This window comes from Chanodichthys erythropterus, chromosome 11 (assembly GCF_024489055.1).
Source record: "Chanodichthys erythropterus isolate Z2021 chromosome 11, ASM2448905v1, whole genome shotgun sequence".
Taxonomy (NCBI): domain Eukaryota; kingdom Metazoa; phylum Chordata; class Actinopteri; order Cypriniformes; family Xenocyprididae; genus Chanodichthys; species Chanodichthys erythropterus.
The window spans coordinates 9245408-9264029 of record NC_090231.1 but is presented as its reverse complement, the minus strand read 5'-3'; the positions used below and the strand labels follow the sequence as shown (position 1 = coordinate 9264029).

Here is an 18622-nt window from a genome sequence, read left to right as displayed (position 1 = left end):
TCATCTCAACAAATAACTGCTGTTATGCCAACTGAAGTAAACATTAAATTGCATTTCTTGTGCAAAACTGTTTTATAGAATTATACCAATATGACATTTTACAAAACAGGGCAGAGACTTATCTACACACACTCTTGCTTCCACACTGTAGTGCATTACATCCTCAGTTTATAGGCCATTTGTACCTTACTGGCATCCTGTAAGTGTGTTTTGTAGATGTATAGCGCACTGCATACTAGTGTGCTGTCTCTTTTGCCAGATCCTTGTGATTCATCATCAGACTCCAATTGGGAGCTGCACTACTTACTACTAGAACTCCCTATTAGAACAACAGACAGGCCCACAGGGCCAAAATCCGACAGATACGGAGGAGTCGTCTCCCTCATTACCTGCTCTGTGTTTGAAAAGATGTTTTTCTCAAGGGAAGGGAGAAAAGAGATTTGCCTTTGAAGAACAAAAAAATACTGGGTTGTAGGAGGAATGTCTTCATTATGCAAACAGGACAGACTAGAAACGAGTTTTCGAGCATCTGATGGCGTTCAAGAGATGCTGCTTTCAGATGCAAGTACGCAAAGCAAAACTGGGCTGCTGCTGCATATTTTAAGACGTGACGCTCTTTGGTTCTTCTCTGCTTGTCTGTGTGTGTTGCATAACAGAATGACTGTGATAAATTCTCGCTGTAGAATACTGAGAGATGTTATGAGAGTCTGCTGAGATTTGCTTCCATTAGCGCCCACTGCAGATACATATGTTTCATTCAATGTGAGGGCCCTGCTATCTGCTGTGTTTATTGGACCATCTTGTGCAGGGTCTTCGAATCATTCGAAATGTGAATCATTGATGTGTGTTGCTCTAACTTGTGTGTTGTGTGTTTTCAGATTTGATCCACTGCACCAATGAGATGAATGTGAACGTGCCCCAGCTGGCCGACACTCTGTTTGAGAGAACCACCAACAGTAGCTGGGTTGTGGTCTTCAAAGCGCTCATCACCACACACCACCTAATGATGTATGGAAACGAGGTAAGAGATTCTGCAAATGAACTTCATACTTTTTTATTTTTTTATTTTTTATTTTTTATTTTTTTTAAATGTGCCCATATCAGACACCCTTCTATGCAGTTACCATTAGCCACATTTCCACTGTCGCATGCTAGTGCGTGCCAGGGCCAGTTGAGTTTCCACTGTCACTTCCGGGGCTTGATCGGGCCTCGTTGGGGCTTCCTCGGGGCCAACGGCCAGGGTTTTTTGGCCCGTCGAATACCTTGATCCAGAGCGGGCCAAGTGTGGCTTGAGGAGTGGTCATGAACAGAGGCGGAGTTTACCTTAGAATTAGGAGATGCTGTTCATTTCCCATATTATTTTATCAGGCTAACAGCTAACTTCAACATTTAAAGGTCCCGTTTTTCGTAGTTTTTTGAAGCTTTGATTGTATTTATAGTGTGCAATATAACGTGTTCATGTTTCGCGTGTAAAAAAACACAGTATTTTTCACATAATTTACCGCTGTTTCCACGGTCATAAAAACGGGCTGATGACTGCCTTGTTCTATGAAGTCCCTCCTTCAGAAATACCTTACGAGTTCTGATTGTGCCAGCGGTTCCTGTGTTGTGATTCGACAGCAGCTTAGCGCTCCTTGCCCGGAAAGGTCACGCCTCTTACCATAACGTGTGCTGCACATAGTTTTACATGTGGATTATTGTGGGGTTGTGCCGAATGAACACAAAAGACAATAATTCCCGAGAGACTGAACTCTTTATTCTCCACAAGCAGCAACAGAAAATGTACGTTAGCACTCACTCAGAAGAGTACCTCATACGGAAAACAGCCATATACATAAACATAGTCCCCTCTTGTGGCCATTATGTGCACTGCAGTCCAACATTAACTATTGCAGTAAGGATACCACAATTATAATTTTCGGGAACAGAGTTAAACATAAATTGTAACCATTGATCTCTAAGTACAGCGTCCCTGGGAATGCTAAACAAAGGTGAATGGACTGCGGGATGAAAATAACACCGTTTCGACGGCATGGCGACAAACACACTCTACAAACGCAACTCTTGCTCTTCTCCGTGGGAGCGCAACAAGACCACGCCCCCTTTTTTGTGTATTCCTGTGGGCGGAGGTTAGTCAAAAAACTGTTTTAGTGACGTCATTAAAGAAGGAAGTAGAGGGATGTAGTCCAAACTGGCCGTTCGATGTAGGCGACTTCTGTTAAATAAAATATCTCGCTTGGCATTGAACTTTGAGCTTTAAAATTTTACAGATATTATTTATACTCTAACAAAAACATTACACACTAACTAAAGTTTGAAACATGGGATCACGAAGACAGGACCTTTAAGACATCTTAAACAATTTAGGGATGGGCATTTTCCCAAAATATTATATTCTAATATTTGGGCTCGTAAAAAACGAATATTTGTATATTCGTTTATTTAAATGAGGTTAATCTAGAAGGACGTTAATCAAGATTGTGTAACCATTTCTGAACGAGCTTACGATTATGCAATATACACAACAAGCTTACATTATATCTTAAGGTTTTCTTTTAGTTCAAAGCATTAAACAATATGTAACAGAAAATATTAAGAACAAAGCATTTAATCTCAAGCAGCGCGAGCGGGAAAAATACTAATAAAGCAGACAGCGCCACCAGTTATTGTACAAAACGTACATAATACACTCGAGTCAGTATATGGTTATCGTGTTTATATTGTTTCACATGTTCACGTTGAGAAAAACAATATCCACATGCTCCGGTGAGAAAACGAGCCGTGCTGACAGACGTTGCAGAGACACAAAGATAATAATACATAACTGTGTGCTAAGCTAAATTTCTAACAGTAGCACTTTGTTTTGTGTTCGTAAATATATCTCCCTCGATGAAACTTAAAGGAAGCATATGTCTCAAAATCATTTTGCTATCAGATAAGTTATCATCTTTGCTCACTCGGGGATAACTTGCAACTGCGCTTACCTGTCGTGAATGCAGTGATGGACAGCTGTCTTTCCTCACTCAACGGGTATTTAGATTTCATGTGCTTTCTCATTATGGTGATATTATGATAAATCGGTTTCATTAATTAATTTGATCAAAAGTAATTCCATTTTGTAAGATCATTTTCGTCCAAGTAATTCCAAACTTTGCGAGGCAGACGACAACATTATGTGACGATCAAATAAAATAAACGTATTAAACACGCTCCACAGCGCCACCTGGTGCATTTAGTTATAACTGCGAGTTTTAGTGCTTAGGATTTATCATAGATTCACTGCATTTACGGCCAGGAAAGCAACATAATAAAATTTGAATAGCATTTTTATTTTTCGAATATTAATTACAGAACGAATATTTGAATATTCGACTGTTTGTGCACATCCCTAAAACAATTATGAGCTCAAGCATTCAGTTCAGACATCAGTGAGTGTTTGAAATAGCTTCCTTGTGATCTGATGGGATTCTGATCACCGTATGAGTCAGAAATATACGTATATGTAATGCTAAAGGCTACTTATGCTAATCATTGCGATAATAAATACACACGTTTATGGAAATTACCAGAAACTTATGGAAGGAATGTAGACAACTCATAAATGATTATAATTGTGCTTTTATTTGGGTTAATGCTTTATCTGTCTCATTCCTGTGCCTTTGTTGATACCAGACTTATGCATCCGTATATCTGTCACTCACTCTGGTAAATTCGAATAACTCATAACTCTTGTTTTCTTCTCATGAGCTCCCTCTGTTGCTCTGGCTGAAAGGATAACAGTATAGAGAGACTGAGAGATTGCTCAAACCTCCTCAGATCACAATCATCTCATAATTTAGAGGAAAATTTATAGAAATTTTCAGAAATGTGATGTAAACATATGATATTTTATCAATATTTTTCTAAATGTGTAAGCCTTTGGATTTAAAAGCCTTAATGGAGTTGTTTTGTGCATTCTTGTGATCGTAAATAAAACGCAGATGCAATCAAATAGGTTCTCTTTTTACATTAAATGGTAAATACTAGTTTGATTCAGCATGATTGATGTGAACTCCTGACACAAATTAATAAATGATTGTCACTGTAGCATTTTTTTATTGTAAAAGTTTGGTCAAATATCAACGTTGGAATCTTAAGCCTTTAAGTAAAGGCCGAACATTCGTATTTGTCATGTTCATTTTTCGATCTCACTAGTTTTCAGTCAGCTGGTGAAACTGTGAGGTCGTGTGACGTGTTCTGTGGAGGCGTGTTAGGGGTGGGTTGTGGGAAGTGCTGTGGAGCTACTGGCCCGGCAGTGGAAACGCAACATGATTTTGGCCTCGGTGCTTGAGGTTCGAGGCTATTGGCCCAGCACAGCACGTTGTTAGCACTGGCTCGCACTGGCCCAACAGTGGAAAAGCGGCTATTGAAGATCCAGCGTAGCTTGGTCAAATTGATCCTACATGACAAATCATAGCTCAGCAGTCACAATGTGCTGTTTGTAACTGTGTGTGTGTGTGAGACATGGTGACGGTGGAAGCATTTTACATTGCCATCCTGAAAAGTTGGCGTCAAGTTGCAGTAAATGTGTTTTAAATGTCAAAGTGACCTGAAACAGCATGAAAGACTAAATGAGTGTCCCTCCTAAGTACAGCTGAAGCCTTATCCAGCCTAAATTATATGAAATGATTGAAATTATTAGAATTTAAACGTAAATGGACTTACTTTTTTTTCATAGCATTACTTTTTCTTAGTTTAAAGCAATTTTGACCATTTGACACCTTATGTACATCAATATTTTAATATTTTCTACTACCGTTTAAAAGTTTGGGGTTGGTAAGATGTTTTTGAAAAGTAATTTAATTGATCAAAAATATGGTAAAAACGGTAATACTGTGAAATACTATTACAATCTAAAATAACTGTTTTCTACATTAATGAATTTTAAGATGTGATTTATTCTTGGGATGGCGAAGCTGAATTTTCTGTAGCCGAAGTCTCCAGTCTTCAGTGTCACTTGATCCTTCAGAAATCCTTTTATTCTATCTATTTGAGAGATCCCACCAAATAATTAGTATTTTTTTTTTTTTTTAATCTTTCAGAAATCATTTTAATATGCTGATTTGAAGCATTTCTTGTCATTATCAATGTTGCCATTAGGGATGGGTATTTAAGGGTTAGTTACCCGAAAAATGAAATTTCTGTCATTAATTACTTACCCTTGTGTCGTTTCAAACCCGTAAGACCTTTGCTCATCTTTAGAACACAAATTAAGATATTTTTGATGAAATCCGAGAGGTTTCTGATCTCCTTATACGTAACAATGTCATTCCAAATTTCAAAGCCCAGAAAGGTAACAAAGACATCATTAAAGTTCTTTAAGTGTAGTCTTTAAAAGTGCACAGTTTATGAACAGCAACAACAGTTGGATAGAAATAGATACTTGCATACAGGCACAAACATGTAGTCCACTAATGATGAACAGCGGGTAGGTGAGAACATCACACACATACACACACACACATTAATGATATATACAGTAGAACGCGACCTAGATGTGCACATCGCATACTTAATGCATTGCTAGTACATAAGATCCTCTAGAAATGCACACATTTACCTAGCTACAGTATGAGGATACTTGTTCTCTTTTTATTTAAAGCTCATTGTAATTATTACAGACCTTTAAAGGTTTAGTTAAACCCCAAAATGAAAATTCTGATCATTTACCCACACTCATGTCTTTCCAAATGTATATGTCTTTCTTTTGTGGAACAGAAGTTGGCAACCAAACAGTTTTGGTGACAATTGACTTCCATTGTATGAAAAAAAAGAATAGAAGAATATCTTCTATGTTCCACAAAAGAAAAAAAAAAAAAGGCATACAGGTTTGGAACAGCATGAGGGTGAGTAAATAATGAAATTTTTCTACTACTACACTACATCAAAATGCAAATTTTGTCATTTTAGTATTAAAAGAACACATTTTTGGCTCTTGATTTTCACCTTTACTTTTTAAATTTCCTGAAAGGGAGGGTTTGTCAGGTTTAGAGGACTTGTGGGATTCCGTGAATCAGAAGTTTCTTTGTGAATTGTTCTACACTAGTCGCTCTATATGTTTGTTTTTAAATGCAGCCAGTAAAGAAAAGCCATCTATTGTATTGCCCTGGCATTATTTCGCAGTACACTGTCCTTTTTATCTCATCACATTCAATTTAGACTGCAAGCTCACACCTTGGGATGGATATAATTGCTTTTTCTGGCACTATAGATTCTGCAGGAAACAATGGCACACACACTCACACAAAAACAATGGCAGTGCTAGTGACTCTCATATGTGTCCTTGTTCATTCACTTGGACTATAAAATAAAAAGCCCTTCACTATACGTCTTGTGCTCGCCAGTGTCAGAGATAGCGAACACGCAGGACTGTCCTTCAGCACACCCTGTTCTACTGCATGACGGGGCACTAATCAGACAGGGGTAGTTTTTGTTATCGGAGCTGAACGTCTGGTCCAGGTCAGGACTGGTCTTAATCCTTAACCAACCGTGTGTTTTTAATACCATAACATGGTAATCACGTCCTGTCGAGGAACTGAGACATTTGGAGGACATTTGTTTGTCAGCAGTATCCCTGTAAGAGGGCACAGGAAGGGCCACAGATAAGGTGGTGTTGATAAGGGCGTTTGCACATGCATTTGTGCGAAATAGGAGAGAAAAGGGGCGATGTCACTCACCGATGGCCCAGATACCGAACGCAAAATTCGCTATAGTGGCGTGACTGATGTCACTGGGAGTGCATCTTGTCTAGAGTAGAGATAGGAGAGAAGGGGGGTTTGAAAAAACATCTAGGTTAAGATAACTTTATGGATAAGGAACTTTAAGCGAAAGAGAGTAAGGCAAGGGACAGCGAGAGATGCGGGTGAAATTTTAATCAGCCGGTTCATGTGGGGTCACACAGTAGACAAATTGCTTGACCTTGTATGGGGACACCACTGCCACTGCTGTCCATCTAGAATGGCTGGTTTTGGATACCGAAGGAAGACTGGGTGTGCGAGTGAGCTAATACTTGAGAGAGTTGTGTGTGTGAGGGAAGTTTAGTGGATCTGGTTAAAGCTGGAGGTGCAAATAAGGGTTAATTTAATAAAGATTGTATTAGGGCTGGGCGATATGTAAAAAATATTTTATAGATAATTGCCTTAAAAATTATTGCGATATCCGATAATATCGCCTACCCGAGCCCTGCCCCGTCCGCCCCGTCCTCGTCGGAGACAACATAGCCGACAAGTACTGTAAACACACATCAGTTTGTTTGCACTTGATCTGATAATAGCCTGCAAATCAGTAGACATAAACTTAATTTAATTAAAGGTTAAAGGTTTGTTTTTCTTCTCTTTCTTTGTTCTTTAATATAAAACATTAGCTTTGTTGTTATGTTAGTGTTGTTAATCATTTCCACACTGCTCTTATCAAGTGTTTGAAATTAATTTCGTTTCGTGAAGAGAACTGTTGAATTGAGTTTAACGGAGTTCATTGTGAAGGTGGACATTCTGGTGGTGATTGTAAGAATGATGCATGTTGATGTCAAATGTGTCTTGCCAATTTTTTCTTAAGGTCCGATGTTTCTCTTTCATTTTTGGAAGAGAAACATCAGACACATATCATGATGATAGGCTACATTTAATTGATTTAAATTATTTTATTTGGAAAATAAATAATTACAAATGTTGTTTGTAAATTTTATGTTTCATTTATTTTGATAATAAACAGGCTGCGATGTCAAGCAGTGCTACTGAAGTGTGTGCGCGAGGCACCGGCGTGATCACTTGAACTGCTTCCTTCCACCAGTGAAAACAACTTAAAATACAAATTTTTGGTCATACATAAACTGTAAAGAGTTCAATCAAATCTGTGTACACTCACAACAAAAACAAAACATTTTGTTTTTATACAATAAAAAAAAAATGCCTACCACTTTCTTCCATCTTAGTTTCCTTTTGAACGTGTTTGTGTGGAAAGCGTAGCAAAAAAATAAATAAATTAAAACAGCATATGGTTTCATTTTTTTTCTTTCGTTTTGTTTCGTTAAGTAAATATATTTTGTGTATTTATTCGTTTTATTTAGGCTAAATGAGTTTATTTTGCACTGCAGATGTGAATCCTCCTTTTCTGTCGTTTGCGTGTGTAAAACGAAACCACTGGAAAACGAATGTGGTTATTTTTAACGAGTCATAGACATTTAGGATATGCATCCTAATTTGTAATTTAATTTAGCCTTTTAATTTGAATTTAACAATCTTGTCGGTTTAAACAGAAATGTACATTATTGGTGCCGTGGGTATTGATAATACACAAATCCAGTATAGTCTGTTACACACACATGCGTGACAAAACTGTGTTTACGGGAATGCTTGAATGTTTTAAAAATAAAACTGCATTGTTAATAAGAAAAATTAAAATGTTACTTTTATAAAGAGTAGCCTAGGCCTGTTCGATTCCTGGCCTTATAAGTAAATGTGATTCCAGAATAGATTTTTTATTCCTAATTAATTAGCTAGCTACTATAGGCTACTAAATATTTCATTTATGCAATGTGAATAAATATGTGAATGGTAACTACAGGACTGTTATTTTTTTTTTCTCGATAATTGGCGATTATCGTCTGTAACTGACTTTTAATATCGACGTCGTGATACTTGCAAGACATCGTCGATATACGATAATATCGTCATATCGCCCAGCCCTAGATTGTATTTAATGAGACCTGCCTCAGTTCTCTGAGAACTTTTTGTCTCTTTGGTTTCATCATTAACTTCTCTGTCAATACTATTTTTGGGCCCTATAAAAATAGTATTAACAGAGAATATTATGTTTTTTTTCCCCTATAAAAAAAGTATTGACAGAATATTATGTTTTTTTCAGTTTTAATTTTTGTGGATTTCTTTTTTTTTCATTTAAGCTGGATTCTGTTTAAATTAAATGTTTAAATTAAATTGTAGCATTCAAAAAGCATGTCTAATTAATTGAAATAATAAAACGTACACAATTGTATGCCACCTATGTCTAAAAGCCACTGTCGCCTTTGGCTTGCTTAGTCAAGGACACCTAATATTCAACAACATTACTGCTCTACCTGCATTGACACAATTGTATGTGAACTGAACTGAGCCGGATGATGACATCACTGTACATCACTGTCTCCTGAGCTGCTATACAGATAAATGAACTAAATTAATAACTAATGATTTTTTTTTTTACGATGAAAATGAATCAGTAATGAACTTTCTGAAGCGGGACAATGACTATTTTTTTTTTCTAGAGCTGCTATGCAGCCAAAATTATGTTTCCTGCTATCACTATGAAGCTGCATTGAAAATGTGCATTGTAAAAAAAGCACTATATAAATAAAGGTGACTTGACTTTAACAACAATGTATTAAAAGTTAAACAAAAATAAAAAAAATTACAGCCCTATGAAATTAATTTTATCCCCCCCACCCCCCACCCACCCACCAAATTCTGCTTTTTCCCAAATTCAATTTCAAAAAAACGTTTCTAATCAATTGAAATCATAAAACATTTACAGTATAATTTTTTTTTTAAGCTGTGGAAATTCAGCTCTGGGGAGTGTCTTCCTATAGTGAGACAGCAGATGCTGAAAACACAACGAGCGTCACACCTGTTTCAGTATGTGTAGTTGACGAAACTGCGCCACTCATTCAGCAGGGAACATGCAGACTTCAGATTTAAAAAGCAGCCATTTTGCACTTTAATATTCACAGAAACTATAGTCCATATCGTGATTTGAATGTGCATTCCTACTTTTGATTTATTTATCAAAATTTGCCAAATTTGATGACATTTCGCATTATACTGTACATTTTTATGACTGGATTCCTTGATTCTGTCCATGTTTTCCTCATTGATTATTTGTGTGGAATAGACAAATTTCCCCATAGACAAAACAAAAACTTGTTAATAAATGGAAATACACAAATACTGAGCAGAAGATTGAATGGAATTAATGAATGTGCTATAAACATTGTCAAACATCAGACATTTATCACTTACAGTTAATAATTTTGCTTCATTAAAAAAAACATTAGGCAATGTGCGATTGGTTGATCTGTTCACTGTTGTTGTCTCATCACTGTTCATGCAGCTGTGTCTATAGAAAATCAAAATTGACTCCATTTTATTTACTGTTCTCATTATAAAGTGCGCATTAGTCCAGAGAAGGGAGAAAAATAGTCTTCTTATCTTACATCGAAATTTAATTAACTTCCACATCTGAAACGCCTTTCTTGTACAGCTCATGTCACATAGGTTGCACGGGCTCCTGGATAATGTTAATCAATAGCCAAATAGCTGTAGGCATTGTTTTAGGCTATTGCTGTAATTAATGCAGCCTTTCTGAAATCTTGCTGATAGTTAACAGAAGATTAATGTCAACACAAGTTTCAGCATTTAAAGAGCTATTTTTAATAAATCCATGTAAATGTCAGTCTTGAAAATGCTCTGCGAGCGTGAACACAGGTGCTCAGCTCGTGTTCTGGGATTCTGTGTCTGACATCTGGTGCATTTTTCTGAAGAATTATAGAGAACAGTCTCTGATTCATAGTGTGCTTTCAAATGCAGAAAAAAGGTGCAGTTCAGCCTTGCTGTGTGTGATGGTTTAAATGAATTTGTTGCTGTATATAATGCAGTACCAGTTGTGCAATGTATAATCCATGGAGTTAGGGAAGTTGCAAGATCTTGCTTAGCTTCATAATTCAAAAGTGCTTGTAATTGGGTGTAAGACATTGCATCTGTTTTATCACTTGACCAAGTATTAACACATGTACACACACAATGGTTTGTTTAGCTATTTTAGTGAGGACATTTCCATAGGCGTAATGGTTTTTATACTGTACATTCTATCCCCCTACCCCTAAACCTACCCATCACAGAAACATTCTGAATTTAAAATAAAACATTTAGTATGTTTTTAAAGCTATTTTAAATATGAGGACTCCTATTTCATATTTACGTTGTAATACCAGTGTAATACGCATGTCATTATACAAATTTATTTATAAAACAAGTGCGCACACACACACACACATACATACAAATTTGAAAATGTGTCTCATTATTAAAGTAAAATGGACTACAAATGCTGTTGACTTTCAAGGCTTTTCTGACGTAGCTGTGAATTGGGCTGATTAGCATTCTGGTCATGTGCTGACTCGGAGTTCAGGTCTCTCCTGTGTGGGATCTGTTTGCATAATGGACACTGTTTGTGAGTGATGTGCGCTAGGTAAGGTAATTATTACCTTTATGAAACACCCTCTCCCTCCCCTGATGTCTTTTTCCTTCTCTTCCCTGCAGGCAGGAATGGCAAATCTGGCTGAAAACAAACAGCTGCTTCTTAGTAATCAGTAATTCATAAGTAGGGAGTATGAATAAAGTATGTGTGGGAATTGATTACTCCCTTTTTTGGATTGGACCATTAACATTTTTTTTTTTTCCTGTGGTAGTAGACATAGTGGCAATGACATTGGGCTCCTACGCACAGTTGTCCATGATGCTTTGTCACTTTCCTTCATTGCTATAAGAAACTGTTGCCCACATTAGTGTGTGGGAGGGTCAATTTTATTTCTTCATTTTAATGGTTTACATAACTTACTTTTTTTGATTGTGAAACATAGCAATACATAGCTTTGTATGGTGCATAAAGTTTGGTGGTTTTTTTGTTTTTTTTTGGTCACCCTTTTCCACTTTGCATTCTAGTTCAGTCATTCATTGTGAATCAGATGCAATTCCATCTCTTAACTTTACAAACAAAATGGGTTTTGTGTTTGAAAATAATCGCTATTGAACTAAGCGATTCCTTTCACATCCTGTCATCATCTTTTTGTGCTCGCTGTTTTTTTTAAAGCTTTTATTTTTTCTAACTGTAGTAATTGCTCAGCCCGTATCCATAGAAACCTCAGAACACGTATGGATCGAGAGAGCGAAGACCAGCAGCCGGCACATTATCAGGGCATCGTCGTACAGCCTATTTACACATGTTCCCTGCAGGGTTAGTTCTCTCGCACAGAAACACGCACACATACAGTTTTCAAACAGCAGTTCCAGCGCTGCTTCTGGATCAGTTCCCGACCGCACATGCAAAATCAGTGGCTAAAACATGAGCAATCCCTGTTGCCAGATTGCTGATATCTTCCCTCAGCTGCTGTGTTAATAGAAGCTGCTCTGTTTGGGAGAGAAAGCTCCCTGCCGAAGTGCCTCCTGCCTTAATAATAAATGATGCTTCACTCTGACACTACTTGAGGTTTGTTCTCACATTAATTATTTGCTAAGAAGAGAATGCAGGAACCTTCCTGGCCTATCAATCTATATTTGTCATCCTTACTTCTGACATCCATTTTGAATTACCTAAGCAATGTAAAAAAAGAAGAGATTGAGGCTTTCATGCAGAGGTGCAGGCGAGCGTGGATTTGCAGACTCCACTGAATTAGTAATCCATATTGATCTACTCTCCGGAATGGAGCAATATTCTCTGCATTTTGGTGCTGGCTCGGCCATGCATTTTCCAAGAGGTTTCTCTCCAAGGTTAAGCCATGGTGCCAGAGAGAGCTAGAGCATGAGCTCTGCACAGCTGCTTTCCTGGGGATTTTCTTCATGGTCTGAATGTGGTCTGCCTCACTCCGCTTCTCATCTTATCCCTATGGGTAGACCAGCATTTGAGGAATGGGTCGGGTGTAAAGCAGAAGTATGTCAGTAGCTTTCTTTGAGAATGATTGGGAACACACTGCTAGATCAGGGATTTTCAAAATGTTAGATGCTAATGAGAGACTCCCTTCCAAAATGATTGACAGGTACACTATATATTTTCTTTTATAAAGGAAATGTTATCCTGTGTAAAATAGTGACATTTTATGACATTTTGTTTGCAAAATTTAAATGGATTTCTATTTAATGCAGATTTCTATTCATTTTCTGCTGTTAAAACTATGGCTGATATCATTATAAACGACATTTATATTACATTTGCAGTTTTTTTTAACCTTTCTTTTGCTGATATTTTCCATGCACGCCAAGTGTTACATCAGTATATCCCCCATTGTCCTTTTTTAACATTAGTATGTTGGTAAAATGCAGCTGAATTTTTACAGGCTGAGATTGAGGAACCTCACTCAAAGCCATAATCACATGACCAGGGCCACCCCAGGCACCATGAGCTCCTTTGAGATCAGAGATCATTGGTTTTTTCAAAGGGTGGGTGGCCTCTTTCCCTCTATTTGCACACATAACTGTCCAATCTTTATCTGCCAACTTAAGCAGAGCCCTAGGAATGCAGCGTTTTTTTTAAACCTCGCTTTCCTTCAGAGGCATTTTAGGAACCTTCAGTGATTTCAGTGACTCTCGACCTTTGAATACTTTTGCCACAGGCAGAAATGGCCCCTGCCAGGACCATTTTATTCCTCTGTACCAAGCAGATTTTGCCTGACTGGAGGGCCTGTCACCAGGTCCTCATGCTGGTTCTCCCCTGAGGTGAAACAAGCCTAAGGCACCATCCCCCTACGTAAAAACTAGTATGTTTCCTTCCTATTTCACTGGTGCACTGATTTACAAAACAAGATCAAGGTTACACTTACTGCATTGGTGGCTGATAACTTTTTAGTGTCCCAAAAATGACATTGACGAATGCAGTATAGGAGAAACTATTTGTTTTATTCATATGCCCCGGTTAATAAAATCTGTGTTCAAGATGCACAATAAGTAAAGGTTAAAGTCAGCATTAAATGAAAAATCACTTATTGATCTTATTGTGTACTACTCATCCATGCATACACTTTATTTTGTTTTGACCTTCTAATTTTTAATTTTAACTTTTTAACCTGATATTCCTGTAACTTGATACTCTTGTCATGTTTCTCTCTGGTGACTTATGTTGGAATTCTCAGCTTAAACCCTTTCTCACAATCAACTTCAGATATCCCTCCATCCAATCAACAACCGATGGAAAAGAACAAAGTCCTCATCCTACACTTTTTTTTCTGTAATCTGTTTCACTCATATGGATGTCACAATACGGCAGAAAAGATCTGCCGCAACTTCCGTTACATCACGACTTTAAACCCTTGTTTTAGTAAAGTGGTTGATTGACAGCTATATTACAATATGATTTCCCTGATAGAACATGATTATTCTTCTATTCATCACTAACTACTTGTGATCAAATCCAAACAATCTTTATACCAGATGGTTTTGAGGTCTGTGTTAGGGTACAACGAACGTTCAAGAGTCTGTTTTACTTTCTGTTTATCCGTCATGTCCACTACATGCATGAATGACGTTGGAACGCATCATATCTTGGTGCAAATCTCCTGCATTCCCAAAACTCCCATCATGTCCGTTCACAACAGCATCCAGAATGCTGTGTGCTTCTCTTTGCTCTCTTTCTCAACCCACAGCTGTGTGAGCTGGTGGGATTGGGCTGGACGGAGGAAGGGATCTGCAGCAGACATACTTGGCAGCTCAAAGAGAGCTCAGAGGAGTCTGGTCTTGTACACAGGTCTAGATTTCACAAAGTGTACTGCAAATTCAGCAGTGGGGGATTTCCGCATGTCAGGGATGAAGTCGCTCCCGCAAACTGACAGATTAAGAGCTGCAGAATCACATCTAGTATATAACTTTACACTTTTGTGTCATCTCTTCTCTGTACCTGCAGCGTTTCATTCAGTATCTGGCCTCAAGAAACACACTCTTCAATCTGAACAATTTCCTTGATAAAGGTGCATTACAAGGTATGTAAGAAACACCTTTACTCTCTCTAAAGCATTGTACGCATAAACACTGATGATAAACCCCTCGTTCTGTCCCTCAGGTTATGACATGTCCACATTCATCAGGCGGTACAGCAGATATCTCAACGAGAAAGCTCTTTCCTATAGGCTAGTGGCTGTGGACTTCACCAAGATGAAGAGAGGGTAGGTACACCTCAGTTCTGCCTCCATAAAATGGTCTGCCTAGAGTCAAACACATTGCCTCAGCAGGACACAATCTAATCATGCTAGCTCATTATGCCGATAATTAAGTTGTTTTTAAAAGCTGATTAAGTAGCTTAATTTTTTAAGCACTAATTAAGATTGCGAGTAAGTGGCGAGTTCTGATTGTTTATCTGTTTGTGGTGCAGTATTGATGGAGTCATGCGCACCATGAACACGGAGAAGCTGATCAAAACGTTGCCTATCATTCAAAACCAGCTGGATGCGCTGCTGGATTTCCAGGTTTGTGATGCATGCATTCTTTAAAACTTCCCAATTATTTTCTCTTGTCTTTGTTTTACTGCCTAAATCATGATTCATTACCCCTATTTAAAAAAAAAAAAACAATTACATACACTACAATTCAAAAGATTGGGGATTTTTTAAAGTCTTAACTGACTCCAAATTTTGAAAAGTAGTGCATATGTAAACAATTACAACCTGTGCAGACACAATGCATAAACATGTACAGTGTGAAAAGCTTCTTATTCCCTTCTTTTAATGAAAGTGATTTTTCACTCTGCTTGGAAAGATGGGCCAGTGTTTACAGCACAGATTATTTGATTGCTCTTGTGATTGAAGTGATAATCAGTTCCCTTAAATTCAAGTAAGATTGGTGACCCCTAAGCCCCAGGTTGGAAAAACCTACTTTAACAGAACAACATTGAAGTTGATTCAGTCCAAGCTATTTGGTATGATGTGTACTCTCTTGTGTGGATGTGTGGGTGTTTGTCTGTAGGCTAACCCTAATGAGCTCACTAACGGAGTGATCAACGCTGCCTTCATGCTGCTCTTCAAAGACTCCATCCGTCTGTTTGCTGCCTATAATGAGGGCGTCATCAACCTGCTGGGTAAGAGTAATCCACTCCCTCTTACTCTGGAAAGCATCCTTCTCTCATGCTCTGCTATGGCGTTAAGTCTTATTGCTTTCTGTGGAAAGAACAGTACAGTTGAATCACAAGAGTTTGTGTCTTCCTGTCCATTATACATATTAATTACTAATCTGCAATACTTTTATCCAAAATGAACTGCAGTTTGCTTATTACAGGAGCAAGCTGAATGGGATCACTGTAGCACAAATAAACGTTTTGAAATCAATCCTGTGGTTAATAGAAAATGTGTCCATTTTGAACATCGCAAACAGAGAACAGAATGGATATATCAGAGAAGGATGTCTATGAAGTAAATGTATCAAATTAATGGAATTGGGGTCTGGAGGTGTAAAGAGTACCTGAAAACCATACTTGAGTAAAAGTACTGATACGCTACGTCGAAAATGACTGTTACAAGTAACCAATTCCAGTACGACTTGAGTAAAAGTCTTAAAGTATCTGATTTTAACAGTACTTGAGTATTTTACTCATGCTGAATGTAGGCTCAGAGATGTACTAGTCCTCAACACCTGAGAGACGTGCCGATGAAAATAAGAAACAGTTGATTGTTAGACAAGAAATCATGTTTATTTTCTAAAATCAAAATGAAACTGATCACCTCAATATTGCAATAAATCAAGGTCGACACAACAACCTCTTGAACGTTTACAAACTTAACTCTCGAGTCTCAGTTAAGCTCAAGTGCACAAAGAGGCCATAAGTCAATCAATATCCATCAAAAAGGTCTTATCAATATAGTGGATAAATAAAATAATTCAAAGAAAGTCAAAATCTACAAAGGGTTTTCAGCCTCTTCACCCGCTGCAGTCATGACCTCAAATCAAACACCTGCGATTCAGAAACTACCTGCTAATGCACTCACATTCACGTGAAGTAGCATTGTCAACAAGTTTGGGTGAGTAAAGGCAAAACGCACAAGATTTTCAATCTTCAACAGTATCTTCAATGCCCTTAGATGGCGATATCGCTTCTTTATAGCAGAAATAAACTGCTGCAGAAAAAGTTAGGTGCCATGCAAAATGTAATGTGTAATTGCATTTTTCATCACAATTGGAGTAAAAAGTACATTTACTTGTTCAAAAATGTAGTCAAGCAGAGAGTAAAAGTTGCTAATATATTTGATACTCAGATAGCCAAAACGATACTTAAGTACAGTAACTAGTTATATTTAGTCAAATACATTACACATCTGTTACACATCAGCGGCACAGAAGCGTGACTTTGTCGAGCGCACATCCCTTTTTCACAGACATCGCTGGAAAATTTGTAGTTCGTTCGGATATGTCAATACCAAAGAAGTTAAAACGAGGCACATATTACTAACGTTAACTGATGGTAAAAAGAGAGAGCACACACTTCTGTTGCATGCTGCACACATTCATCATTTTGATTAAAACTGAATCTTATATGCATGTAAAAACTTGAACTCTTATGTGATTTATGTATAACGAGTGGTTCCTTACATTATTACAGAATGTTTACAGGACAAGAAGTTTACTGTGTGCAAACTTCCGAAACACGTGCCCAGAAAGCCGCGTCTCAGACAGCGCTTGAATACTGCATTAAATTCTCTTTCACATCTTCTTGCACTTGAACTGATGAATTCACACAAAATTATGTAAAAACGCCCATCTTTGTGAGTAAACATAGTTGGTTATGTCTTAAGTGAACATAAACAGTTGAGAAATAAAATGCATCTGTAACAGTATATTGGATCCGTGTAGGGCTGGGCGATATGACCAAAATCTAATCATGATAACAATATATCACGATATAGTTATTTTTGCTTTAAATAAGGTTTTTTCCATATCATTGAAATTTCATAATTAATCATCAATTTCAATATGATGAAAAAAAAAAAATTAATACTAACCTAAAATAACTCTCAAGCTTACTGAAGACAAATACACTGTGATAAAGAAAGAGCAAAGAAAACAAACTACAATAGAACGAAGACGAAATAGACGTACATGAAAAGACTTCAAACACTAGAAAATGTATAAAGTAAAGGTATAAAAAACAATGCATAGTCTTTACAGTGTACATTAAATATACATTTATTCTTATTAAAGTTACAAAAGCAAGTAGTGAGCGATTTTCTCTTTTTTTTGTTGTTTGATTAGCATTAATAATATGACAGCAGGTAAATTTGGATGCTGTCCCTTTAAGGCTGACTGCACCTATCCATTAATTCGAACCTTGACTTTCTCAACTCGTTAGCCTCATAGCATAATTGCCCAAGTAATTTTTTGGCCAAATTGTGATATCTGCCTTTGAAATATGATCTGGGCAATTATGCTATGAGGCTAATGAACTGTACATTCACTTAAGACATAAATGTCTCTGTTTACTTCCAAATAGTGGGCACTTTAGCTATGTGTAGTTAACCGTTCCAAGCCCAAATAGGCTGCAAAAAGCACGCAGTTCAGTCCTCACATGCTCTATGAACAGCGGCTTCGTCGTGCGTCTATGCTCTCAGATAGCACTTGCATATGCTGAAATGAGTTGTCTTTTGCTGCTAATTGCACTTAAACAGTTTAAAACCACTTGTTTTTAAAAACAATTTTTTTTATTTTTTTTTAAACTCATACAAATCTTTTGTTACCGCGCAGCATAGCAACCTCACGTGAGCGTAACCTTGAGAGAGACGATAGTCCAAAATCTTGACCAGTTGACTAATTTCTTCCGGCTAATCGTGTCTACCAGTATATCACCT

General features: G+C 37.4%; 1 protein-coding gene across 7 annotated transcripts in view; it reads left to right on the top strand.

Annotated features, from left to right (window-relative positions):
• Window positions 1-18622, top strand: part of si:ch211-200p22.4 (phosphatidylinositol-binding clathrin assembly protein) — a 77421-nt gene that overhangs the window by 18310 nt on the left and 40489 nt on the right. For all 7 annotated transcript variants that reach the window (XM_067401462.1, XM_067401466.1, XM_067401464.1 and 4 more), the window contains exons 2-6: window positions 879-1021; window positions 14698-14773; window positions 14854-14956; window positions 15163-15256; window positions 15753-15864. In XM_067401462.1, coding sequence (XP_067257563.1) covers window positions 879-1021; window positions 14698-14773; window positions 14854-14956; window positions 15163-15256; window positions 15753-15864 — 528 coding nt within the window. The remainder of the gene's footprint in view (window positions 1-878; window positions 1022-14697; window positions 14774-14853; window positions 14957-15162; window positions 15257-15752; window positions 15865-18622) is intronic.